The following is a 27,074-nucleotide window of genomic DNA, read 5'->3' on the forward strand; positions in this document are numbered from 1 at the left end:
CACAGCCAGTCGTCAGTCGCACCTGCCAGTGATTCCAATTAATATATAGTTCAGCTGTTCTAGTCGGATTTTTGTCATTGCGTTTTATAGATAAAGCCATGGCTGTAAAGAGCTTACAAGACATTGAAGGGATGTGACTGTTGAAAGGTATCAGCCAGGAGAAGGGTATAAAAAAAATTCCAAGGCATTATATATATCACGGAGCACGTTGAAGACGGTCGTCAAGACGTGGATTACATTTGGCACAACAGTGACGTTCCCAAGAACTGGACATCCCTCAAAAATGAATGAAAAGACAAGAAGAAAATTGGTCTGGGAAGCTGCCAAGAGGCTCACAGCAACATTAAATGAGCTGCAGGAATTTCTGGCAAGTCCTGGTTGTGTAGCGCGTGTGACAACAATCTCCCGTATTCTTCATATGTCTGGGCTGTGGCGAGATGGAAGCCTTTTCTAACAAAGAAAAACATCCAAGCCCGGCTATGTTTTGCCAAAACCTACATCAAGTAGGCTTTAGTCAAGGTGCAGGGAAGTATGAACAGTTCCAAATATCCGTCAGTTTGAGCACAAAACCTCCAGGCCTCTGCTGAAAAGCTGCAGATGAAGAGGAATTTCAACTTTCAGCACAACAATGACCCAATGCAAGAATGGCTTCACAAGAAGAAGATCAAAGTTTTGGAATGGCTCAGGCAGAGCCCAGACCTGAATCCCATTGAACATCTGAGGGTACACCTGAAGATGGCTGTGCACAGGTAATAACATCGCAATCTGACAGATTTGGAGTGGCTTAGCCCAGATTTAGCCCTTTGCAAGACATTGATTATTCGCTGTCAGATACCAAGTATTAATTACAGCCAATTACAGTGTAAACTCAAACCTAAAACAAACTTATTTCGTTTAGTCAGTACAGAAAAAAACAAAAGAAAAAAGGACTAGCTTGTCCTGGAATCAGCATCAACAATCTTTAATGATCTTTATAATGATTGTTGACTTTTTAATAGTTCTTAACGGAACAGATTCTTTTCTTAATTATCACCATAATTATAATAAATGGAAAATTTAAAATTAAAACGAAAGTGTTTGTATGAATTCAGAAAAAAAGAAACGTGTCAGTCTCGACTGCATATGTGGACATATTTCTATATTGTGGTGTGGTTGTAGTGGAGTGAAAGGAAAAAGTCACCCAGAATGGAAAAACTTAAGAACAGATACAGAAAAAAAAAACTACTTAAGTACAGAAACCAATTACATTTACTGAGTTACTGTCCACCACTGTTCCTGCCAATGATGGTATCTGCTTTTGTTTTTCAATATTGACGAATAAAACAGGAAATAGCAACGTAAGTATAATTGTACGCATACTTTACATAGGTTTAGGTTTCAATTGCCACATGCAAGCTTTAGCCTGACGTTGATCCCTAAAGTTTCACCTCTTAATCAAGATATTCGTGTAATCCATCAAAGGTAGCTTTTGGTCAAAATTATGCAGAGCCATGTTTAATCATCTCACATTACTGATGAGATGAGATGAGATGAGATGAGATGAGATGAGATGAGATGAGATGAGATGAGATGAGATGAGATGAGATGAGATGAGATGAGATGAGATGAGATGAGATGAGATGAGGGCTTTATTGTCATTCGCATCACATGTGGTACATGAGGTGGAACAAAATAGTGAACTCAAGGTCCCAGTTTAACTCCCAAAAGAAACAATAAACAATAAATAGAAGGTGCAAACAACAGCAGCATGAGTACGAGGTAGAAGGTGTACATCTTAATACTGGTAATGTATAAAGTGACATGTATAGGAGTGATATAGTGGAGGGGTGATATAGTGGAGGGGTGATATAGTGGAGGGGTGATATAGTGGAGGCACTGATTCATTACAGCAGCAGAGATAAATAAGTGGACATGAAGTGCCGTTGCAGTGATGTCTAATTGGAGTTTAAGAGTCTGATGGCTTGAGGGAAGAAGCTGGTCCTCAGTCTGGTTGGTTCATGCAGTAAGTAGCAATACAATCACAACACGACTATTTTATTCATATTCTGTGAGGGCTGAACTCCAACCCTACAGTCTCATGTCTCATAACCATTTTGCCTTCCTGGATGTGCAGACAAAGACCAAGTTGAGTGTTCGGAGTCTGACAATGTGAAAAAGAGCACTGGTGAGTGAAGCAGCTGAACAGAAGCATACCCCAACGGTCAGTTAAACGTCTGGCCACGGGCGGCGTATATCACATCAGCTCAGACCAGTCCATAAGGTAAAGGTCAAACCTGTCAATCTGACTGGAAAAACAGAAGCACGCAGGAAGAGAACTGAGGTTGAACTCGAGAAAAGGCAGTAACAGGCAGAAACAGTCAGAGAAAGTCCTTCAGGGTACGAGACGAAAGCATGCCTGGAATGAACTGGCACGGCCTTGGGCTTACTCAAAGCCATCAATACAGAGCTGCCATCTAAATGTCATGATTATAGAATAATAGAGTTAGACTAACAGCTATAGAAAGTGCAAAAATAACAGCGACCTTTGGTGCTCTCATTAGAGGTTTATATTCCTCCTTGCACAGATGGACCACAACAAAAAACCATACAAGTGCTACGAGCCGTACTCGGGGGGGCGGTTGGGTGGGCGATTGGTCAAAGCAATAACTGATCAGTAGCCTACTAATATGAGCCATTCACTGCGTGTGAAATAGCTTAATATATGAAAACTTTACAGAATGGACACTGGGCAATTTTGACCATCTGTCTCCATCTATGTTGTCAATCACAACATACATGAACATTACAGTTTAGTATTAAGGTCAAAACAGTGGTTGTTTTGACCAGCATTTAGTGTTTAGGCTGAGTATTTGATACAAGGTTTGCTTGGTAGTTGCAAGTTAAATAAAACTTCCATACATTTTAGGACAATAATATTCAAATTTTGTTACAAAGGCCGGTCTGACCTTCAATGTAAGGTGAAATCAATGAAGGAAAATTAACGAAGGAAAAAACATTTCTAACTTTTTGTATAATAAAATTTTATCATTTCTATTGGTCTATTAGTAAGGAAATGTAAAGGGCAGCTGGTGGTTTTATTAATTTAAAAAATGCATAAAACAAAAAACAGATGAATAAGAAAATGTTACAAGGCTTTAATAAAATAGCAGCAACACCGTGAAAAAAAAAAACTATGTGTGCGCATTAAAGTGTGGGGCGCATGCATGGACATGCACATTTTCCTAAGGCAAGTTACCACGTGATAAAATGATCATAAGCTCTGACTGACATCTCCTTAATTGCCAACAATTAAATCAATTTGAGCAATCAAGATGTTTGACTAAAGAGGGACATGAATGTTCACTTTGTATGCAATCTGTTTAACATCAAAGACGAGGGAAGCCTTTAATCCACAACATCACAGCTATTGTTACGTCTGCTCTTCAGGCAAAATCTTAAATGGTCTCGTCTAGCCGTAATGTGACTCTCAAAATATTGTTTAAGATGAAAGCTCGAGCTGGACAAATGAAACAGAAAAGAGCGCTGATTGACTTGCTAAAATACAAGGCCACTAACAAGCACGCAGGATTGTGTGCTAATTAAAATGGGTGGGGGGGAGGGAGGGGGGGTCGAAAAGTGAGATCAAAGGGGCAGAGATCAAGAACACACATTTGGGAGAGTAACACCTCTTCAACCTAAAACTAATACACCACACGGCATATTCCAGTTTCTCATCAGCGGGACTGAGCTTACAGACATCAAAGATCCAGCCGTTTAAGAAGACAGTGCCTTTGCATTCAGAGAAGACCAAATTAAAGATCTGACAGTGCTGTTAGAAACACGGCAATTGGGAGTTACAAACACATGAATGGCTCTCAACAGTGATAATTATCAGAAAATCAGAAATGATCATGATGCTGTCATGTCATTTCTGTCATTTGACTGATGTTCATGTTTGCGAAAACTTCAGATGCAAGCCAAACTTTAACTTGAAACAAAGCTGGGCAGGTGGGTTTAGTGTTGCCCAGACAGTCATTCAGTCAGCTACATTCGCTTATCACGAGACAGAGATAGTGTTAAATGTACTTTCCATTTTACATGGAAACCAACCATATGGGTTCCGTGCATCAGTGAACAAAAATGCAGGTTTTATTTGTTAAGGCATTTATGTTTTGGATTATTTTTGAGCCTGAGCTCATGACAGAGAGATGCATCATAAATATCACACTGTAACACTGAAATATTAACTTGGAATAAGCATTTCAAGGCAGCATTAATCTCATCTAAGTGCAAGCGATATGGCAAAAAAACAGCATCACAATAACTGAAGGCATTTTCACAATGTTTGTATATTTATTTATTAACAACGAGTCAACAATGAGTTCGTTTTGGGGCTTCCAAGAGTCTTGCAGAAAAAAGTATTAATCCTGTATTTTTGACAGCATATATTCAGGAAAGTCTAACTCAATGATACTGTGTTATCAGTAATAATCTGAATAAACTGAAAATCAGATTTTGGCAGCATTTTGTTCAATATGTTTACATGCACCTGGGTAATCAGATAATGGAGAAAACTATGGGTGTGCATGAGTCCGGCAGTAACCTGAGTTCTGCTCTGCAACCCGCCAATAAACCCAGGGAGGGAGATGTAAATGTAACGTAAAACTCAAACATTAACCCAGTTTTTTTTCCTTAAACATCAAGTCACTTTACCAGAAAATATGACTACATATCATCTAGAAGATGGAGAATATTTCAATTCTTAAATTAGTCATGCAGCTGGTTTCAGCATTGCTCCAAAAGTGTTTGGTTGCCATCTTGTGGCTGCTGTGTTAAACGCTGCTTGCTGTTTCTGGGACAGCACTCTGTTTTCACACATGCGCAGACTGAGAAAAGCGAAAGAAATCAGAGTAAGCGTATATGTGCGTTTGATTACTAAACCAAAAACCAGAAATCCGATATCGCTCGCAACTTATGGTCAAGAGTCTCACTCACTGTGTGCCACATACGATAAAGGAACCTTTATCAGCTCACATTTACAGCGTTTGGCTGACGCTCTTATCCAGAGCGACTTACAATTTGAACATTTTACACAGGGAGGCCAAGGTGGTGTTAGGAGTCTTGCCCAAGGACTCTTATTGGTATAGTGTAGGGTGTTTGCCCTGGTGAGGGACTGAACCCCAGTCTACAGTGTAGAAGGCAGAGGTGTTGCCCACTACACTAACCGACCATTAGCTCTTGGTTGAGCAGTTGTAGCAGCTCTTTGTTAGCACTAACCCTAAAAGTTCAGCGACGTCAGGCAGAGTGGGCAGCGGCTGAGGGCTCCATCATCACCTCCTTTCACATCTCTCCTTTTCAACAAAACAACCTTTTCACCTCATCTAAGTATAAAACCTTTTTTTCTTTTTAGATATTTTGGCACTTTTTCAAATGTCTGTCTTTTCCATCTAGGATTTTAAGCGCACTTTAAATGCATTAAAGAGGTAGCCAGCAATCAGTCACTACACAGTTATACAGGTTTCCTTTACAGTCTTTTTTAATGACATGTGTAGTTACTCAGTGTTCTAGATGTACAGGCAATACTCATGATATAATCACAGCAATGACATCATAGTGTCTTTTGGTCTATTCCTAATCTCATGTACCTACATACACCATACACTGTAGTTTACTTTATGCCTAAAGACAAAAAGAACACCTTTCTCTTTTCTCTTTACACTAGCTCTCTTGGTGATGTAATATCTTCTCATGGCTTCTCTTATCACTGTTATGCTGATGACACTCAAATAATGTTTTCTTTCTCTCCCTCTGACACACAGGTTTCCAGTCGCATCTCGGCATGCCTGTCTGACATCTCTACATGGATGGCAGCCCACCACCTGAAGCTCAATCCCAGCAAGACTGAGCTGATATTCATCCCTGCGACTACAGGTCCTCATCATGATCTTGCCATCTCAGTTGAGAACTCCCTGATTGTTCCATCTGCAGAGGCAAGAAGTCTTGGTGTGACCCTGGATGGCCAGTTATCGTTCTCGACTCACATCGCGAACCTGACTCGGTCATGCAGGTTTCTCCTGTACAACATCCGGAGGACCCTTCCTCCCCCGAGAGGCCACCCAGGTGCTAGTGCAGTCTCTGGTCATCTCAAGGCTTGACTACTGCAACTCACTCTTGGCTGGTCTTCCCATGCAGACCATCAAACCTCTGCAGCTCATCCAGAACGCAGCAGCTCGGCTCGTCTTCAATCTGCCCAAGTTCAGCCACGTCACCCCGCTGCTGCGCTCCCTTCACTGGCTTCCTGTAGCTGCATCAGATTTAAAACCCTAACGCTGGCCTACAAAGCCAGAAAAGGACCAGCTCCTACCGACTTGATGGCAATGGTGAAATCTGGAACTGAACCACGAGCCCTTCGAGCTTCGAGTACAGCTCGGCTTGACCCGCCATCCTTCAAGGCGCATGGAAGACAAGCGTAGAGAATGTTCTCTGTACTGGAGCCCAGATGGTGGAATGAACTCCCACTGGCTGTCCGAACAGTAGAGTCTCTCGCTGTCTTCAAACGTAGACTGAAGACCGTCTCTTTACACAGCACTTAAATGAGCATTGAGTTATAAGCTGCACTTGTTTTATTGTCCTGCACTCTGTATTGTAGTTTATTGTATTATAGCTTATTGTGTTGTATCTTATTGATATTGTATTGCATTGAATGGCTCAGAGTTCTGCGTTCAACTCTGTTTCTTTTTCTCTTGGTGTCTGCAGTGACTGTGTTTCTAGTAGTATCTGAGCCCAGGACCGTCTTTTTCTCTAAGCTATTGGTAACTAGCAAAGATACTTTCTCTAGAGAGACGAAGCTCTTCTTGTAAGTCGCTCTGGATAAGAGCGTCCGCTAAATGCTGTAAATGTAAATGTAAATTTAGTCCAATTTGACTAAATATTTTTTTTTTGTTTGACTACTGAACTTCCATGCGTTTTTTCAGTCCTCTATCTTCAATGGTAAAAAGACAACATGATTTAAAATGAGTCTCATCACCACCGAGAACTGTCAGACCGTCAGGCGCACTGCTACTCCTCACTACATCTTTTCAAAATGAACTTTCTATCAAACCCTCGCGAGAGCTTTGTTGAAGTTGTCGCCCTCAGCAGCAGTAAAGTGATTTGACAAATGTCATGTCACCAGGGTGCTGCCTCACCCAGACGAGCTCCTTCGTTCGCCTTCTCCTGCGCCTGTTGTCGTCTCACTGCTCGTGTTTGATCTTAGAAGGTAATGTAGGATTGGGACAACACACACACACACACACACACACACACACACACACACACACACACACACACACACACACACACACACACACACACACACTGTTTTCACAGCTTACAGACTACTGACACACTCTGTGGAGTTAAGGGGATTAAGGCACTCTGGTAGTGTGTCTAGTTCAGCTAAGTACTTCTTTTGAAGAAGGAAAGAAAAGTACCAGGGAAACAGCTTTTAAAAAGATGTATTAGTCTCTGGTGTGTTTCACCCATAACAATAAAAAGGTGTAACCTGATATAGAAACTAACAAGGCCATCTCTGTGACTACAGTCAACATAACACAAATCCAGATGTCCAAATTGTTTAATGTCTCTAAAAGGCTATTACATAAAATATATACCAATACACGGCCTGATTTCACAGATACTGGTCAATAAAAGTCCTGACATACATTTTTGACTACAGCATACTTTTAAAATCCACTCATGATGGAGTGGCACATGCAGGACACTGTATCTGTGGAATTCCCCTTTAACAGCATGATTTCCAAAGGATGCAACTATTCGTATTTAGAAAAAAAAAAAAAGCAAAACAAAGGGCAAATTTTGTACTGCTTGTGTCAGTAGCTATCATTCTGAGCAAGACTATAACTTCACACATTATATTACACCCTCATGAAACAATCAATATTAAGCATTTCCATTGCAGTCTGGATTCCCTTCTTTATGTGAACCTGCTGAACCCCTTAACCTGTTATGCTCCGGGGTATATTTTGGTTTGTCCATCTGAATTTACATGACCAAATCTTAGGCAAATTATTCAGTAACTGCATGAAATGCAAATTTTAAGTCAGACAGTGTAATCAAGGTTTAGATAACACCCAACAAAGCGATACGAGTTTTTCCAAAGGCAGCCAAAAGCACCAATGGTATTCACTATTAACAATGCCAGTCAGCAGTGTACAAAGCTATGGCAGTGCTCAACATGTTTTAATTGGTGCATCATGTTATTAACACATTTTATTGCCAACAGTACATTTGGTCATCATTCCAAATGACCACATTGTGCAATGGACAGGTCAGAGTTACCAAGGAGAAACAGAGACAGTTTCGTAGAGAGCCTTGACTTGCTATACAGCCGTTACACAGTTACAGTTACATACCGACTAAGAGGGCACTTGTACAAAAAGGGCAGAAGCACAAGTCCCATGTGGGGTGTTTCTGTACACGTGCCTTAAACCTGTAGGTTTAAACAAACACATAGGTTTAAAGCCAACTAACGCTGTTGTTTAAGTGCCTTTCAAAATGCTGATCCTGTCCAAGCAATCAAGCAAGCAAGGAAAAGCAAGGCTCTCCTTCCAAAGATGGATTAAGGCCTCTTGGAAAAGCCAGTGTCTCATTTTAGCATTAAATAGTGGAGAGAGAAGTTAAACTCTACGACTGCTACTATCATCACCAGGTTCCCAAGCTGCCTACTCATTCCATTTTTTGAGGAATCAATAAAGGCTCCTGCAATGGCCAGTGCCCCAGTGTCTCTTTCAATCACTGAAGATTACTCTGACTTAATCCTGGGTCTATAGTTTCTCCCTGCATGGCCTTTGTGTGTGTGTGTTTGTGTGTGTGTGTGTGTGTGTACCAATGTGTGTGATTGCAGAGTCTTCATTGATACAATCGCATTTGCAGGCTTCTCATTCAGGGTCGATGAGCAGATGCACCTCAACATGCTTGGGAAACACCATAAAGCTGCCTGAATGGGCAGACTGAAAGAACGCTAAAAGCTTTCATTACCTGTGTTTACCAAAATACAAATCCGGGTGCATTAAAGTAATTGGCAAAAACCCATCACTAATTGGATCAGTGTAGCTGCTGCTTGCACTTGCAGCCAACATGTATGTATTCCATTTGGTGTCCCTACTGCATCTGCCGGCACACACACTAGCTGTGTTGTGCTTGTCCTCCGAACCCATTACTGTAATAACTTATATTACAATGAGTCAGTAATTGTAAAGTGAACCACCAGTGACCAGATGTTTTTTTTGGGTGATCACAATAGTGACGCTTGCTTCTCCCACAGAGAATAACACTGTGACATGGTAATGGCATGTTAGTGGGTGTTGCTCTGGCACAATAGCACTGCTGAGAGCTTTAAGAACTGAGGGCCAGATATACTAAGCTTTTTGTACTGGATTTCTGGCACAAACCAGACACATTCTGCCTAAAGCGCAAATGAGCATAGCGGTATGCAAGCCAAAACAGTTTATGCAGCAAGTACATGACAAAATGCTAAATACACACCAAATTAGACATTTCAGATCCCATATTCCACTTACTACAGCTGTAATGTCCAGTTATGCATAGTTTTCTCTGCCTCTTACAAACAAGCACACACAAGTGGTGGTATCTGAAAAGTGTGCTGTTTTCCTCGCACCGGCAGCAGCCGCAGTGGCTGAAAAACACAATCTCAACTCTCAGAACGCCTTCAGAGTTCACAGAGGCATTGACTTTCTGTGCTATTGTTTCCCAAATTCTAGTTTCTGAGCTGAAGGAAAAACAATACTTTGCAGTTTAATAACATTTCTAATGTTTCTTTTTACAACTGTATGTGTGCATCCTGCCTGCGAAGCTTGCGACTTAGTAGTAGTGTCATAGAAGCATTAGTAATAGTATAGAAGTAGAAGTAATAGTAGTAAAAGTAGTAGTAGCAGTAGTGCAGTAGTAGCAGCAGTAGCAGTAGTAATAGCAGTAGTGTTGTAGCAGTAGCAGTAGTAGTAATAATAGTAGCAGCAGTAGTAGTAATATTATTATTAGTAGTAGTAACAGTAGTAGTAATAATGGTAGCAGGAGCAGTGGTAGTAGTAACAGTAGTATTGTAGTAGTAACAGTAGTAGTAGTAGTGTTGTAGTAGTAGCAGTAGTAGTAATATTATTATTAGTAGTACTAACAGTAGCAGTGCAGTAGACGCAGTAGTAGTAGTAGTAATAGTAGTAGTATTGTAGTAGCAGTAGTAGTAATAATAGTAGCAGCAGTAGTATTATTGTAGTCGTAATACCAGTAACAGTATTAGTAGTAGTAATGGTAGCAGCATTATTAGTAGTAACGGTAGTAGTGTAGTTGTAGCAGTAGCAGTAGTAGTAGTAGCAGTAGTGGCAGTAGTAACAGTAATAGTAGTGGTAGCAGAAGTAGAAATAGTAGTAGTAGTAGTAACAGTAGTAGTAACAGTAGTAGTAGAAATGGTAGTAGCAGCAGTAGTAGTAGTAATAGTAGTAGTGTAGTAGTAGTAACAGTAGTAGTAACAGTAGTAGTAGAAATGGTAGTAGCAGCAGTAGTAGTAGTAATAGTAGTAGTGTAGTAGTAGTAGTAACAGTAGTAGTAGAAATGGTAGTAGCAGCAGTAGTAGTAGTAGTAACGATAGTAGTGTAGTAGTAGTAGCAGTAGTAGTAACAGCAGTAATAGTAGTAGCAGAAGTAGTAGTAGTAAAGGGTAATAGTAGCAGTAGTACAACCCCAGTTCCAATGAAGTTGGGATGTTGTGTAAAACATTAATAAAAACAGAATACGATGATTTGCAAATCCTTTTCAACCTATATTCAATTGAATACACAACAAAGACGAGACATTTAATGTTCAAAGCTCTCAAAGAGTGTCCTCAGTTCCCAAACGCTTATTGAGTGTTAAAGGAAAGGTGATGTAACACAGTGGGAAACACGCCCCTGTCCCAACTTCTTTGGAACGTGTTGCAGGCATCAAATTCAAAATGAGTGAATATTTGCAAAAAACAATAAAGTTTATCAGTTTGAACATTAAATATCTCGTCTTTGTAGTGTATTCAATTGAATATGGGTTGAAAAGGATTTGCAAATCATCGTATTCTGTTTTTATTTATGTTTTACACAACGTCCCAACTTCATTGGAATTGGGGTTGTAGTAGTAATAACAGTAGCAGCAATATTAATAACATTAATAGCAGTAGTGTAGTAGTAGTAGAAGTAGTAGTAGTAGTAGTAATAGTAATAGTAGCAGTAGCAGCAGCAGTAATAGTAGTGTAGTAGTAACAGTGTAGTAGTGATAGTAGCAGTGGCAGTAGTAAAAATAGTAGCAGTATTAACAGCAGAAGTAGTAATGGTAACAGCAGCAGTAGTAGTAGTAGTAACAGTAGTAGTGTAGCAGTAGTAGCAGTAGCAATAGTAGTAGTAGTAGTAAATAATAGTAGCAGCAGTAGTAGTAATATTAGTAGTAGTAGTAGTGCAGCAGTAGTAGCAGGAGAAGTAGTAGTAGTAATAGTAGTAGCAGTAATAGCAGTAGTGGTAGTAATAGTAGACGCTATATTATATGACTATATATGACTATATTATAATAAAAAACATCTGTGCCATTTTCCATTCCTCTACAGGTCCTGCAGAAAGCAGCTACTAAGTTGAACACTACTCTTAGACGCATATTGCGGCACCTTCAAGGCAAGAGCACCTTTACAGCTTCTCATATGCATACATACGCTTCGTGTACGTAAATAAATGCATAGATAAATAAAGCACTTTTATAGCTGAGCACCAGCTATCACCAGCATGGAGCTAAAGATGGATTTCATAACTGGTCTCCTTTATTAAAGTGAGCTATGGAGGAGAAGGACAGGTGGCTGACTGTTCTGACACTGCTAGCCTCATCCGCTTTTCTAATAAGCGCTTCTTTTCTAGAGCTGTGGCCTTATGTGTCTCTCACTTTGTTAGACGGTGCCATGACAGATTCTGCTCAAACTCTGACAGATACTGCATGGAGGCCAGCTTCTACACCATTTGAAGATATTTAACGGCTACCTACCTTTGCTATGAAACTTTTTTCCTGCCAGCAATGAGGGCATTTAAAAGCTGCCGACTTATTTAGACAAGTATTTGATTTTCTCCAGTTAACAGTCCACTAGAGCACATAACTGATGTTCATGGTAGAAACACAATCAAATATTCTCAGAGCGTTCTGAGGGGTCGATGAAGATTTTAGTGGGGGAAAGTTTACACAATGAATTGTGTACCAATCAATATCGCAATCCACAATTAAGGCACTTCATTTACTCGCTCAATCACAATCAAGCACCGTAATAAGGGCACTACTCAAATGAGATGCCTGAGGACCTACAGAAATGTGAGAGCAGAAATCTTGCAAATCTCAGAATTTCCTCTGTAAATATTTTGTAAATATTCTGACAAATCACAGGTGTTCATCACAGCTGTTTCTGCAGCGTGCAATGGCACAACCAGGTGCTGGCAATCAAGCTTAATTGCGTTTAACTTAATTGCAAGCACAGTTTCAATCAAAATAATCATACATTTCATTTTAGGCACAAGCACACAGCCCCATGCGGGGCTCAATAGACCCAACTTTACTTACCCTTGAAGGGCTTTCTCTCCAAACCAGTCCCCTTTCCCCAAGGCACGCAGGTAAACAGTGTCGTTGGGCGAATCTTCCCGGGTAACATTCACCTGTCATGACAAAAATGTCAGTTAAACTCTCACGTTTTATTTCCAACGTCACATGGAGATTGGCCGAGAGGTCTTCTATGCACTATGAGCGCCTTTCATCAAATCTCATTTACCTGTAACCTAACAACAGCCGCCAGCATGCAGACCAACTCATAGAACTGTTAGGTAGGTCACGTGACTGTAAAAACATTCTTTTTAACCAATTTTGCATTGTCATCATTTCAAAAGCTTATATTAAATGTCAATAATGAAACTTGAAGTTGTGCTATACCACAAGATATTGGCACTGCAGGATAGCTGTGTCAATGTCTCATGGTAGAGTATAACCTTGATTTTACCATTTGAAAATGTGCTTATTGGATGTACAGTCAAAAAAATTCATTTAAAATGGTCATTAACTACCTTTTTATTCTGATAAATTACGTAAAATGCGTAAAACCAAAACAAAACACGCAGTTTCAGGTTCAAAATTGACATTAGATTCAAGATTTAAGAGATTTATTGTCATATGCACAGCAGAACAGGCAGTCACACTGTACAGTGGAATTCTTACCATTCAACAAAGAGATCAATATTAAGAGATACGCAAAAGGAAAAGTCCTAACAACCATGCAAGACCAGGTGGAGCACCAAAACTGTCATCAACAAATCTTTCATCTTTGTTTCTGTCCATCCTGCCTGTCCATCCTAGGGTACCTCACTGGACTGGACTGGCCACTGCACAGCCCAGGCCTCAAATTCATCTAATGTATTTGGGATTATTCAGATTGCAGAAAACACAATCAACTTCTAAGACTGAACTTTGGACGTGTGAAAATATCGTTTAAATTCCTTTCAAAAAATGAAAGCAAGTCTCCTGAAATGAAAGGAGCCTGTAATAAAAGTAAAGGTTGGACTCAGTAAACAGGGAAATGTTTATAACCATAATCCGGTGTTATTATGTTTAGTCATACTTGGGCTTCTGTGTAATTTTCTGTTAAACTTGCACTTCTGTTTTTTTTTCCCTTGACACTGAAAAATGAATAACTTGTCCTTAATGGCCATTTTGACTGGAAACTACTACATAGCTTACCTTTCCTTTACTGATAATGAAGAAGGTGTCTCCTCTGGCCCCCTGTCTGATGATATATTCTCCATCATTATAGTGAGTCTAAACAAGAAAGAAAAATCACAAGTTATATAACCAGCTCCTCTACGTCTCCATGTCTTGCAATATTTTCTGCAAGCGTTTTCTTGTCATTTTGCGCTACAGTCATAAAATTCAATAATATGATGTTAGCTAGATAGCTCAGGGGCGATTTTAGACCCATTTCAGGGGGTCCTCAGCACCAATGGCTTTCCTCTCAGTCCTCCAAATACGTCATTCTTTCAAAATTCCATTCTCTCCTAAATTAAATTCCTTGGACACCACGATCGTTTCGGCTCGGGGTGCCCAGAGCACTCCGCAATGCACGTTACATATGAGGCATACCAGGCACAAAAACAGAGCATCAAAACTGAGAAGGCTCTTAGATTTGGATGACAAATGGTTGGGTTTCTGTCTTTAGTTCAGCTGCAGATAAACATGAGTGTTATTATTTTGACAAATCTAAGCACAATGTGTGGCTTTATTGAGGTCTCTCCTGGAGATGGAGGTGTAGATCTATACTTCGGCCTGTTTTCATCCCAAATATACCATCGGCAATCAGCTGATAATCAGCTAACCCAGCCAATCCTGAGAGCTTATCAGTGACGTAAAACATATGAGTAATATTTTGCCTGAGGTGCAAGGATGTACAACCCCAATTCCAATGAAGTTGGGACGTTGTGTAAAACATAAATAAAAACAGAATACGATGATTTGCAAATCCTTTTCAACCTACATTCAATTGAATACACTACAAAGACGAGATATTTAATGTTCAAACAGATAAACTTTATTGTTTTTTGTAAATATTCACTCATTTTGAATTTGATGCCTGCAACATGTTCCAGAGAAGTTGGGACAGGGGCGTGTTTACCACTGTGTTACATCACCTTTCCTTTAACACTCAATAAGCGTTTGGGAACTGAGGACACTGATTGTTGAAGCTTTGTAGGTGGAATTCTTTCCCAGTCTTGCTTGATGTACAACTTCAGTTGCTCAACAGTCCAATATAAATAATATACTGGATTGAATAAAAATATATTTATTCTGTTTTTATTTATGTTTTACACCACGTCCCAACTTGATTGGAATTGGGTTGTAATTGCTGCATTGTTTAAGGTGCAATGGGAACCTGGCGAACAAGAAGCTAGCGGAAGACAATTTCAGTACTGAAAAACATTTTTCCTGCTGTTATTAGATATTACACCTGTGGCTACTATTTTGCTGTAAACCTGTTGTGTGAACATGTAAAGCTGCAATTAATGTGGTTTTTCGAGGATTCGTTTCTGTTATCATGATATCCTGTTATCTGAGGGCTATATTTAGCTTAGCATATGCTGCACTAGCTTTGGCAGGGACTGAAAATAAAAATAAGACAGGGAACTGCAAATGTGGTTGTACTTCAGCCCTTTTAGTCTTTTCAGTATATTCCAAAAAGAGGAATGAGGATGCTCTGTTTCTGTTAGACAGGTGGGTAACATCATTTTTTGCTGTTCCTCAAAATCAGTAGGTAAGTATTTTATCGTGCTGTTTGCTGAGGTTTGTTGGTTAGCTTTCGATGTGTCATCCAGCCGCATCCTCGATCGCTATCCATGATCGGCTCATCACGCTGAAAGGCGATCGGCGATCAGTATCAGGCCCAATAATACCGATTAGTTCATCTCTAGAATCGTTACTAAAAAAAAAAAGGAAACAAGATTCCTGGGGTCTTTTTGATAGGAGGAACATCTGAGACCTGAGCAAAAGTCTTTTTTGTCCTTTTATCTGATCTCGTTCTTGTCTAAGAGAAATTAAAGGGATATTAAGGGCCTTCCCTTTCTCTTCTATTTCTCTTTCCCATGTGTGTTTACAGTGCATGTCCCTCCGAAGGCACAGTGCCTCCATCCAGACACTACACTCTCAAAGAAGGTCTCACTATGGGCAGTACCCTTCTTGTCACTGGGGTGGCACCCACTAGGGTACATCTCTGTACCTTTAGTCAAGTATTGATTCCACACACACCGTCTCAACTCCAGGCCTTTTGTTTTATTGTTCGGTTTTAAAATATTTCATCTGATTTTTTTTGCATTGTCTGTGCCTTGATGAACAAAAAAGGACCTTTATTTCTAACAGCATATTACGCCACTGCACACAGGTCCTCTTGACACCCATTCAGGCTCATCTAATAAAGACCATCTCCCCAGAGCAAACAACAGCCTCATCAACACCAATGAACACCTTAACAGCAAATACCGTCCTGATATGAACCCGAAGCAGTTAATTAACAGAGCAGCAAACAGCAACAAGACTGAGTAATTCTTACAAGTAAAAACCTTGAGGATAACAGCCAGTTAATACGTAGTAGGCCTCTATTTAGTCTCAATCACTGCTCTTTTCCAAAACTGCCCTGCACCACATACTTCAGCCGGTTGAATTATGGTTGTAATATCAGATGTTACAATGTAGGCAACAGCATGCTGCTACAGTTGATAGCAGCACATGTTTTCACAGTAACTGTATCATTCTACTTAGCACTGGTTGCTAAGTACTTTAGCATATACAAAATACTAAAATACTTGAATGCATACAGAAACAGCAAAAGGATACATAAGATTAAGTCTATAAGCTAATATCTGACCTACAGCCTGTTTCATCAGATTCTAAGCAAGGGTACGACAGTAGGCCTTCAATAACTTCCAAACCTGTCATTGGCCATGAGCGAGCTTTCTGATTGGCAGCTGTGATGGCAAAACAACTAAATAAATTGGAATTAGCCAGAAACACAACATGTGCTGTGAAATGCTGCACCAACTGACTGGAGCAAAACAACACTCAGGTTAACTGGCTGAACATTAAAAAAGCTGAGCTGAACTTGATATTAGGACAGTTTTATTGTTCTATCCATAATAATTTGGTATGATTGTTCTGGGATTCTCTTCTGCTTGTGCCTGCAACCAAGGCCCAATCCCATTTCTTATTTTTACCCCTACTCCTTGTTTTGAGTGTCACTTTGCCCATTGGAACTGAGTTGCAACAGGTAGTGGTTGAAATCTTCTCCAATGAAATTGGACCCTCAAATAAATAAGAACACTACTTTACAGGCTACTGCTGGTCTGCAGTGGCAGCAGAGGAGGGTAAAGTTCAGCAACCTTGCTGCTGGGCATCTAGTTAAATTGGAGCATCAAAGAATGGGGGGGGTGTGAAATTATGTTATTGTCATTTTTAACAGAGAAAATACTCTGAAGAGTGCTCACTTGTGCAGCCATCTGGCCGCTTTTTCTTTTTTTCTCATAACAATCCGTTTGGAGTGTACCTCTCAAAAAATCTCTGTTTGGAGGGGCATGAAGCCCTAACACTTCACCCTACCCCTCTATCTCATGGAAAATTTAACCTACCCTTGAATGTGAACACACAAAACAGAGGGCTAAGGGCTAAGATGTAGGGATGAGGGGTGAAATGGGATTGGGCCCAAATTCCAGTTGTAATCTTATTCACAATAACCTGTTGTAGTTATTAGTTTAATACTTTAATCCTCAACCAGAATATGACTGTTATTCCTGAATTAGGGGCGGCACGGTGGCGTGGTGGGTAGCGCTGTCACCTCACAGTGAGGAGGGCCTGGGTTTGATTCCCCGGCCAGGTGACCGGGATCCTCTCTGTGTGCAGTGTTCATGTTGTCTGCGTGGGTTTCCTCCCTAAGACATGCAGTCAGGCTAATTGGACATGCTAAATTGCCCCTGGGTGTGTGTGTGACAGTCTGTCTCTGTTTGTTTGCCCTGCGATGGACTGGCGACCTGTCCAGGGGGTATCCTGCCTTCCTCCCGATGACCGCTGGGATAGGCTCCAGCACCCGCCCCCCGCCAAGGGAGAAGCAGCTTAGAAAATGGATGGATTCCTGAATTAGTAGTGAATGTTTCTGAGGATGATCTGCAATCACACACTAATGGTCAAGTCCATAGAAGCAACAGAGTATCTTAGCATCAATAAGCACATAGTGCAATAACAGTAACATATTTCTTACAAAGGGCCTCTAAACTTGACCTCAGACACTTGCAATAGTGTTTGTCCTCATGTAAAGAACTGGGAAACAAGTGCACCAGCGGAGGCGGTTAATTTAGAGACCTGGCTTATCTTCCCTAACTGCTCTTCAGTGCATTAAGTCCAATCTTGATGAGCTGCATAGATAGGGAGAACTCAACTGCAGCTAATTAGTACAATCTCTGAACTGCCTCCATGAAAAAATACCGCAGCAAAGGGTCAAGCCCTGTCTGATTTATTTAATACACATGCCATCAGCCTCTTTTGTCTCGTGTTCCTTTTTCATGTTCTAAAGGCTTTTTTGTAGCAAGCAGTTCTTTGTGGAACTCCACAAGAGATGGAGACAACCACACACATTTACAGCAGCTTTGTTCTTTAGGAATTTTTAACATAAAAAACATGGAGTATTCTGGTGCGCTCCGAAGCTAAAATACTGGGGTAGTTGCTGAAGAATTACTTAACCGCTTGAGTTAAAAAAATACACTATAAGTATTCAGTCGTCTGGCTTCACACGCATATGAACTTGAGTGACATCTCATTCTTACTCCATAGGGTTTATTATGATGTTGGCCCGTCCTTTGCAGCTATAACAGCTTCAACTCTTCTGGGAAGGCTTTCCACAAGGGTTAGGAGAGTGTTTATGGGAATTTCTGACCGTTCTTCCAGAAGCGCGTTTGTGAAGTCAGACACTGATGCTGGACGAGAAGGCCTGGCTCACAGTCTCCGCTCTAATTCATCCCAAAGGTGTTCTATCAAGTCAAGTTGAGGTCAGGACTGTGCAGGCCAGTCAAGTTCTTCCACACCAAACTTGCTCATCCGTGTCTTTATGGACCTGCTTTGTGCACTGGTGCTCAGTCATGTTGGAACAGGAAGGGGCCGTCCCCAAACTGTTCCCACAAAGTTGGGAGCGTGAAACTGTCCAGAATCTCTTGGTGCTGAAGTATTAAGAGTTCCCAACTCCTGAAAAACAGCCCCACACCATGATCCCCCCTCCACCAAACTTTACACTCGGCACAGTGCAGTCAGACAAGTACCGTCTCCTGGCAACCGCCAAACCCAGACTCGTCCATTAGATTGCCAGATGGAGAAGCGTGATTGGTCACTCCAGACAACACGTGTCCACTGCTCTAGAGTCCAGCTGCGGCACTTTACACCACTGCATTCCACGCTTTGCATTGCGCTTGGTGATGTAAGACTTGGATGCAGCTGCTCGGCCATGGAAACCCATTCCATGAAGCTCTCTACGCTGTTCTTGAGCTGATCTGAAGGCCACATGAAGTTTGGAGGTCTGTAGTGATGAACTCTGCAGAAAGTTGTCGACCTCTGCGCACTATGCCCCTCAGCATCCGCTGACCGCTCTGTCATTTTTCATGTCCTACCACTTTGTGGCTGAGTTGCTGTCGTTCCCAATCGCTTCTACTTTGTTATAATCCCACTGACAGTGGACTGTGGAATATTTAGTAGCGAGGAAATTTCACAACTGAACCACGGTACCACGCTGGAATTCACTGAGCTCCTGAGAGCGACCCATTCTTTCACTAATGTCTGTAGAAGCAGTCTGCAGGCCTAAGATGCACTTGATCTGTTCACACCTGTATATATGCCTTTGGCTGATGGACAATGCAGAAAATCGTGTAAGTAGATTTTTGGCTGAACCGTTGCTTTATAACAGAAATAAAGACGGCCACAGCCATTACTGCTGTAATTTAATCTGAGCATATAAATAAATATCCCTCTAACGGGAAATAAAATGCAATTCGTATTTTTAATCCGTTCTCATGAGACAATAATTGGAAGGATGTGCCTCTCTCAGAGTGAAATTCCTCTTTCTGAAGCACAGGAACCTGTGTAGAGAGCACCGACTGGCGTCAGCTGCTCGGTTCATCTTCCATCTCCTCCATTATTCAATGAGGCCGAGGCACATCTGCTGAGGTCAGCAGAGGGTGCACTCCAACTAGAGCGGCTGATGGTGGAAGAGCAGCTCGGCCAGCTGAACTGCCGTCCCTCTTATCCTTATTATCCCTGATCAATGACCCCCCCCCACCCCCACCACCACCACTCTGAGCCTAATTGCCCCTGTTTCTCCCGTCTCTCCTCCAAGCAGAAAATCATAGCCTTTGTGGATGTTTAAAGGCCCATATAATGGAAAAATTCTTTGCTCTGTGAAATAAGAGTTCCATGCAGTGGCAGAAGTCAAAAATTTATAATAGAGTATAATTAAAATTGCTGGTGGTTCAGTTGTATGTGGAACATTCCTTCACTTTTTAATAAGAAGAATAATTAACATAGATAAATCTATGCCAATATTGCTTTCTGACAAGAACAGTGGCAGCACGGCTCGTCTTCAATCTGCCCAAGTTCAGCCACGTCACCCCACTGCTGCGCTCCCTTCACTGGCTTCCTGTAGCTGCGCTCATCAGATTTAAAACCCTAACGCTGCCTACAAAGCCAGAAATGGACCAGCTCCTACCGACTTGATGGCAATGGTGAAATCTCAAACTGGACCACGAGTCCTTCAAGCTTGGCTTGACCCGCCATCCTTCAAGGCGCATGGAGGACAAGCGTCGAGATGTTCTCTGTACTGGAGCCCAGGTGGCTGACTTCAAACGCAGACTGAAGACCGTCTCTTTACACAGCTCTTAAATCAGCACTGAATTAAGTATTGTTTGCAATATATTGTGCTGCACTTATATATTATATTTTATTGTATTGCGCTGCGTATTGTAGTTTATTGTTGAATGCGCTGCATGTTGTAGTTTATTGTTGAATGCGCTGTGTATTGTAGTTTATTGTTGAATGCGCTGTGTATTGTAGTTTATTGTTGAATACGCTGTGTATTGTAGTTTATTGTTGAATGCGCTGTGTGTTGTAGTTTATTGTTGAATGCGCTGTGTATTGTAGTTTATTGTGGAATGCGCTGTGTATTGTAGTTTATTGTTGAATGCGCTGTGTGTTGTAGTTTATTGTGGAATGCGCTGTGTATTGTAGTTTATTGTGGAATGCGCTGTGTATTGTAGTTTATTGTGGAATGCGCTGTGTATTGTAGTTTATTGTGGAATGCGCTGTGTATTGTAGTTTATTGTGGAATGCGCTGTGTATTGTAGTTTATTGTGGAATGCGCTGTGTATTGTAGTTTATTGTGGAATGCGCTGTGTATTGTAGTTTATTGTTGAATGCGTTGTGTATTGTAGTTTATTGTTGAATACGCTGCGTATTGTAGTTTATTGTTGAATGCGCTGCGTGTTGTAGTTTATTGTTGAATGCGCTGCGTGTTGTAGTTTATTGTTGAATGCGCTGCGTATTGTAGTTTATTGTTGAATGCGCTGCGTGTTGTAGTTTATTGTGGAATGCGCTGTGTGTTGTAGTTTATTGTTGAATGCGCTGTGTGTTGTAGTTTATTGTGGAATGCGCTGTGTATTGTAGTTTATTGTGGAATGCGCTGCGTATTGTAGTTTATTGTGGAATGCGCTGCGTATTGTAGTTTATTGTTGAATGCGCTGCGTGTTGTAGTTTATTGTGGAATGCGCTGTGTGTTGTAGTTTATTGTTGAATGCGCTGCGTGTTGTAGTTTATTGTTGAATGCGCTGCGTATTGTAGTTTATTGTTGAATGCGCTGCGTATTGTAGTTTATTGTTGAATGCGCTGCGTGTTGTAGTTTATTGTGGAATGCGCTGCGTATTGTAGTTTATTGTGGAATGCGCTGCGTATTGTAGTTTATTGTTGAATGCGCTGTGTATTGTAGTTTATTGTTGAATACGCTGTGTGTTGTAGTTTATTGTTGAATGCGCTGTGTGTTGTAGTTTATTGTTGAATACGCTGTGTATTGTAGTTTATTGTGGAATACGCTGTGTATTGTAGTTTATTGTGGAATGCGCTGTGTATTGTAGTTTATTGTGGAATGCGCTGTGTATTGTAGTTTATTGTTGAATACGCTGTGTATTGTAGTTTATTGTTGAATGCGCTGTGTGTTGTAGTTTATTGTTGAATGCGCTGTGTGTTGTAGTTTATTGTTGAATGCGCTGTGTATTGTAGTTTATTGTTAAATGCGCTGTGTGTTGTAGTTTATTGTGGAATGCGCTGTGTGTTGTAGTTTATTGTTGAATACGCTGCGTGTTGTAGTTTATTGTGGAATGCGCTGCGTGTTGTAGTTTATTGTTGAATGCGCTGCGTGTTGTAGTTTATTGTTGAATGCGCTGTGTATTGTAGTTTATTGTTGAATGCGCTGCGTGTTGTAGTTTATTGTTGAATGCGCTGTGTATTGTAGTTTATTGTTGAATGCGCTGTGTGTTGTAGTTTATTGTGGAATGCGCTGTGTGTTATAGTTTATTGTGGAATGCGCTGTGTGTTGTAGTTTACTGTATTGTAGTTTACTGTATTGTAGTTTACTGTATTGTAGTTTATTGTATTGTAGTTTACTGTATTGTAGTTTACTGTATTGCAGGGCACAGAGTTCTGTGTTCAGCTCTGCTCCTTCTCTCTCTGTATCTACAGTGACTGTGTTTCTATCAGTATCTGAGCTCAGGACCGTCTTTCTCTCTCTAACCTGTTGGTGACTAGTGAAGATACTTTCTCTAGACAGACTGAGCTCTTCTTGTAAGTCGCTCTGGATAAGAGCGTCTGCTAAATGCTGTAAATGTAAATGTAACCAGTGCTAATTGTTGAATCATATCTGACTTTCTACAAAGCTGAAGTTGGGTTTTTCTTTGGCAGCTTCTTCTTTGAATTTTGTGTTTATTAAATGGTACAGCAGTTACATATTGGTGCTTCACTTCAACTGCTGCACCATTTAGGGTGGAATGGGGAATAAGAAGCCAACTTTAGCTTCTTTAAACTGTCAGACACTGTTGGAATTTGGAAAATATTATAGTCATTCGGTACCAGCTGGTCTACAGGTTGTGCAGACAAAGCCAGGAGATCATGATGTCATCTAAAGCTGTTAACCGAGTTGCAGCTTTAGATGACATCTATGTGGCTCCTCAGCTAGGCCTCAACGGTCTGGTGTCCATGTTAGGCCACGACTAACCCAAAAAAGACTAACTATACCTTTAAGTCCACTGGAATGAAAACAAAGCTGACTCCTTCAGATGCAATGAAGTAGATACATTTCATCTTCCTTTGAAATGTAACTAACAACCCTGCCTTCGCTACCCAAACAAAGAGGCTTAACTTGGCGTGGTTTGCACTGGTTGCATATCACATCATATTAGTGCTTACCTGTGGCTTGCCAGTATAATGGACCTGAACTAAGTTTACTTATAGTGTCAAAATTACAATTCAATATATAAAAACTCCATTTCATAGGCTTTGAATGTTTCCTGATATTTCCAAACTAGTGCTCAAATACTTATATTATATAAATTATAAATAATTTAGTTATTTGTCTGAAGGAGGAAATGTGCTACCAGTTACTGACCAGGATATATTTTGGTTTGTCCATCTGAATTTACACGACCAAATCGTAAGGCAAGTAATTCAGTAACTGCATGAGATAAATGTAAACTTTTATTTATTTATTTATAAGCTCCCCTGAAATGATCAGAAAATGTGTTTTACGATCACACATATTGATATATGCTTACGATTTACTACTGAAAGCCAAAAATCTCAGACGCTCTTATAAAAATTATTTTTACAGAGCAGATCACTGAAGAGACGCCGTCTGTTTATAGTTTGTAGCCCAGATTTGTGGAAAAACGGGTCGACAACGTTGTAAATGAGGGGCATGCTCAACGTTCTCCGAGACTAAATAAAGGCTGATTGATTGATTGATTGATTGATTTGACTTTCAGTAGAACACAAAATTGTGACTTCAGCTTGTTTTATTATAAGGGTTTAAAATTACATCACCCATCTATTTGACTGTTAAGAAAACAGTTACAGCTCTCACATGACACCCAACTTTTGAATGTACTGTAGCTTAAGAAACATGAAAGTTATGAAGAATATGACGAAGTGCGTTTTGGAACCACCGGTGATCTCAAGGAGTTGAACAGGTTAAGGAACGTTTAAGTGTAAACAAGCTGAGGACGTTTTTTTTTTCTGACGTCTCTTAAGTTTGTTCCACATTTCAGCCCAGACTGCTTTTGAACTGAGGTCATTTTTAAAGCTACCATTACAAACATTACATAAAAGAGAGGATGAGAGGTTGGAAAACAGTCACGTAAAATGAATGATTTTAACTGTTTTTGGATTTCAGTGAATTTTAAATGCATATAAGAAATATGTTGAAAATGAGCTTTTTGATGGAAAAAGCCTCCAAGAGTCAGCAAACTGCTGGAATTTTGGACGAAGCAAATACTCTCTCTTCTCAAATATCTCTGCCCATCTCCCCTCCCTTCCTCACTCGGCACAATTGCGCCTCACACATCAGATGGAAAACGCTGACCTTCAGACTTGCTCCGCTCTGAGCAGGCCAGCAACAGTGTGGGAATGCCCGCCCACTAGTACACTCAGTCCCATATGTTTGGGATGAGGACTAAACTTCTTGGCTTTGCTCTGCAGTGAAACGCTCTTCTCTTCGCCCTTCTTTAGGAGTCTGACTTACTTGACAGAGGGTGGTAAGCACACTAGGACGTGAACATATGTGTTTATACCAGCTGACCCCAACGCCTAGGCTGGGGTATTTAACTGCTTGGGCTCACAACTTTACTTTCAGAAGGTGCATGTTTATGTCAGGCAGTAAAAATCTTGGAAACAGGGACTAAAGCTAGGTTAAATGCCCTTGAACAGCTGTCCGGATTCTCTCCGGCATGCTGATATTTCTGTGCACTAAGAGACCAAACACAACACAGTTTGGGCAAAAGCCGTTAAGAATCCAGAAGGGTTATAAAATCAGTGGCAACCCAAAAGTCATATGAAACCCAATGAAAAGCAAATAAACTAGCCAGGATGTATCTAACTGCAAGATAGACCATCTGCATGATATTTTCATGGTGGGTAATTAACCAACCAAGACAAAGACATTGGAAATACCTCAAAACAAAACATACCAGTGGTCACTCTGAGAACTACTAAAAATCTCCAATTATAATGCCTCAATTTGCAAGTCTGACATATTGTGAAATGCTAAAATTCAGACTGGCACAGAGAGTATTTCTAACTTTGGTTCTCTCCAGTGTCCTTGGAGATGCTGTCTTTGGCAAAGCTCAATAAATAACTATCCATTTTGCTTAATTTATGAATAATGACGAAGTAATTTAGTGTAATTTTCTTCTCTGCATGGGTTTTGTGGAATACTTGAAATGAACTACTAGAAATCTTTACACCACACAAGTCAGGGAGTCTGACAGCATCCCCTTGAGCTCCTTAGGCGTCATTCAGACAATGCCTTTGTGCTGCATCTCATGCTTAAAAAGAAGCAGGACGTGCTTCTTAAGGGGACAAGTTAATGCATTTGATTGACAAGTAGGACACAGGAGAACACAAAAGACCAACACAAGCAATAAATGAACTTCTTTTCACCTTCAATTCATGTCGATCTTTGTGCCAAGTGTTGTGCAGCTTTGGGTGTTCAAGAACATCATAAAACGTATCTTCAATATCGACTGGTCCGCTGTGGTGACGTGGTGCTGTTTCATGGTGAAACGTGGTGGAAAAGTTGTGAATTTTGGTCGAAGCAAAGCTTCCTCAGTCAGAATGATCTAGCTACATAACTAATTGAAAATTGCTGTAGTTAAAGTTCATCAGAAGCCGATCCAGTAGTAATGCACAACGCTGCTGGTTATAAATATTTGTCCATTTTGATACCACTGACAAGTTCCTGAAATGGTTTACATTCCAAAACTAAAACAGACAAAAGATAAACATCTTTTTATCTCATTGCAGAATGTCATAATAAAATAAAATAAAAAAGTCATTTTTCCTTAAAACAGTCAGCTGGCACAGATGGGCTAAGATAAGTTGCTACTTTAAGTCCTTTATTTCATTAGTTTTTTAAATAAATCATCTGATAATTGAAAACTGACTAAAACTCCACACAAGAAATATGCAGATTTACATTTAAGTGGGATTACCGGAGGCTTTTTTCCCTACAGCTTGAAATATTTGGCTGAACCTGACAGAATCTGATTTATTACATTATTTCTCATTTCTCAAATATTTAGTGGGCTTTGATTAGGTTTCACGTCAAGGTTTCTCAAAGCCATCACTCACTTTAAATGGTTTCTGGCCTGAATTTACCCCTGCTTTAGATTTAATCTCTTCTTCAATTTATTATGTTTAATAATGGGACACTAGGCTCACATATTGGCAACGAGGTCTCCTGAACTCCATGCGGCCAGCTTGAAAACAGTACACTAGGCTGTGAGGACTGAATCTCTTCTGATGTTTTTTCTGGCTTCAGTTGATTTGGGACAGATTTTTATTGGGCAACATTCAAGTTTGGATTCAAAACTTGGTGCTGTGGGTCGAGTCAGTGTCCAGCGCAGAATGTACTTGGGTTATGCCTTCATTTTTATTTTTACAAGCCCATTTCCAAAAAAGTTGGGATTCTGACAAGTGACAAAACGTAACTAAAAACAAAAAACGCAATGATGAGCAAATCATTTAAAGCCTATACTTCATTTGAAATAGTACAAAGGCAACAAATCAAATGTTGAGACTAGAAATTTTATTGTTTTTTTTTAAATATATGTCTATTTGGATGCCAACAACACGTCCAAAAAATCTGGGAAAGAGGCAACAAACACGTGGGTGGTGGTTGATTGGCAACAGGTCAGTAACATGATTGGGTACAAAAAAGCGTCCCAGTCTTTCAGAAGTAAAGATGAAGAGGGGTTCAACATTCTGTGAAGGACTGCTCAATCAAATAGCGAAACAATTCAAGAATAATGTTTCTCAACATAAAACAGCAAAGAACTTTTGTTTCTCAGCATCTACGCTACATAATCTGGGTGGGAATCTCTTGGCACCTCACGATTCGATTCGATTACGATTCTAGGGCCGCGATGCGATTGTAAGATGATTATTGATGCATCTTGATGGATCTTTTTTTTCTGTACAGGATCTCTTTTTTTCTCACTGTGTCAAGATCTGGTACTTTTAAAGTATTTGTAATGAAATGTGTTGCATTTACATTCAGCGCCTCAGTCAGAATTTAAGGAGGAATGGAAAAATTCTAACAAGAAGCTGGAGAATAAGAAGCGACTTCAGCCTCGTAAAACAGCCGAACGATGAGGGACATTTTACAACAAGCTGCTCTACTTCTGAGGAAGTTTTCTGGCGGAGACCGGA

General features: G+C 40.4%; 1 protein-coding gene across 2 annotated transcripts in view; it reads right to left on the minus strand.

The window, feature by feature from the left end:
- Window positions 1-27,074, minus strand: part of prkg1b (protein kinase cGMP-dependent 1b) — a 171,321-nt gene that overhangs the window by 36,305 nt on the left and 107,942 nt on the right. For both annotated transcript variants that reach the window (XM_037544381.1, XM_017723801.2), the window contains exons 6-7: window positions 13,773-13,850; window positions 12,609-12,700 (exon numbers count right to left, since the gene is read on the minus strand). In XM_037544381.1, the coding sequence (XP_037400278.1) occupies window positions 12,609-12,700; window positions 13,773-13,850 (170 nt within the window). The remainder of the gene's footprint in view (window positions 1-12,608; window positions 12,701-13,772; window positions 13,851-27,074) is intronic.

This window comes from Pygocentrus nattereri, chromosome 13 (genome assembly GCF_015220715.1).
Source record: "Pygocentrus nattereri isolate fPygNat1 chromosome 13, fPygNat1.pri, whole genome shotgun sequence".
Lineage (NCBI taxonomy): Eukaryota > Metazoa > Chordata > Actinopteri > Characiformes > Serrasalmidae > Pygocentrus > Pygocentrus nattereri.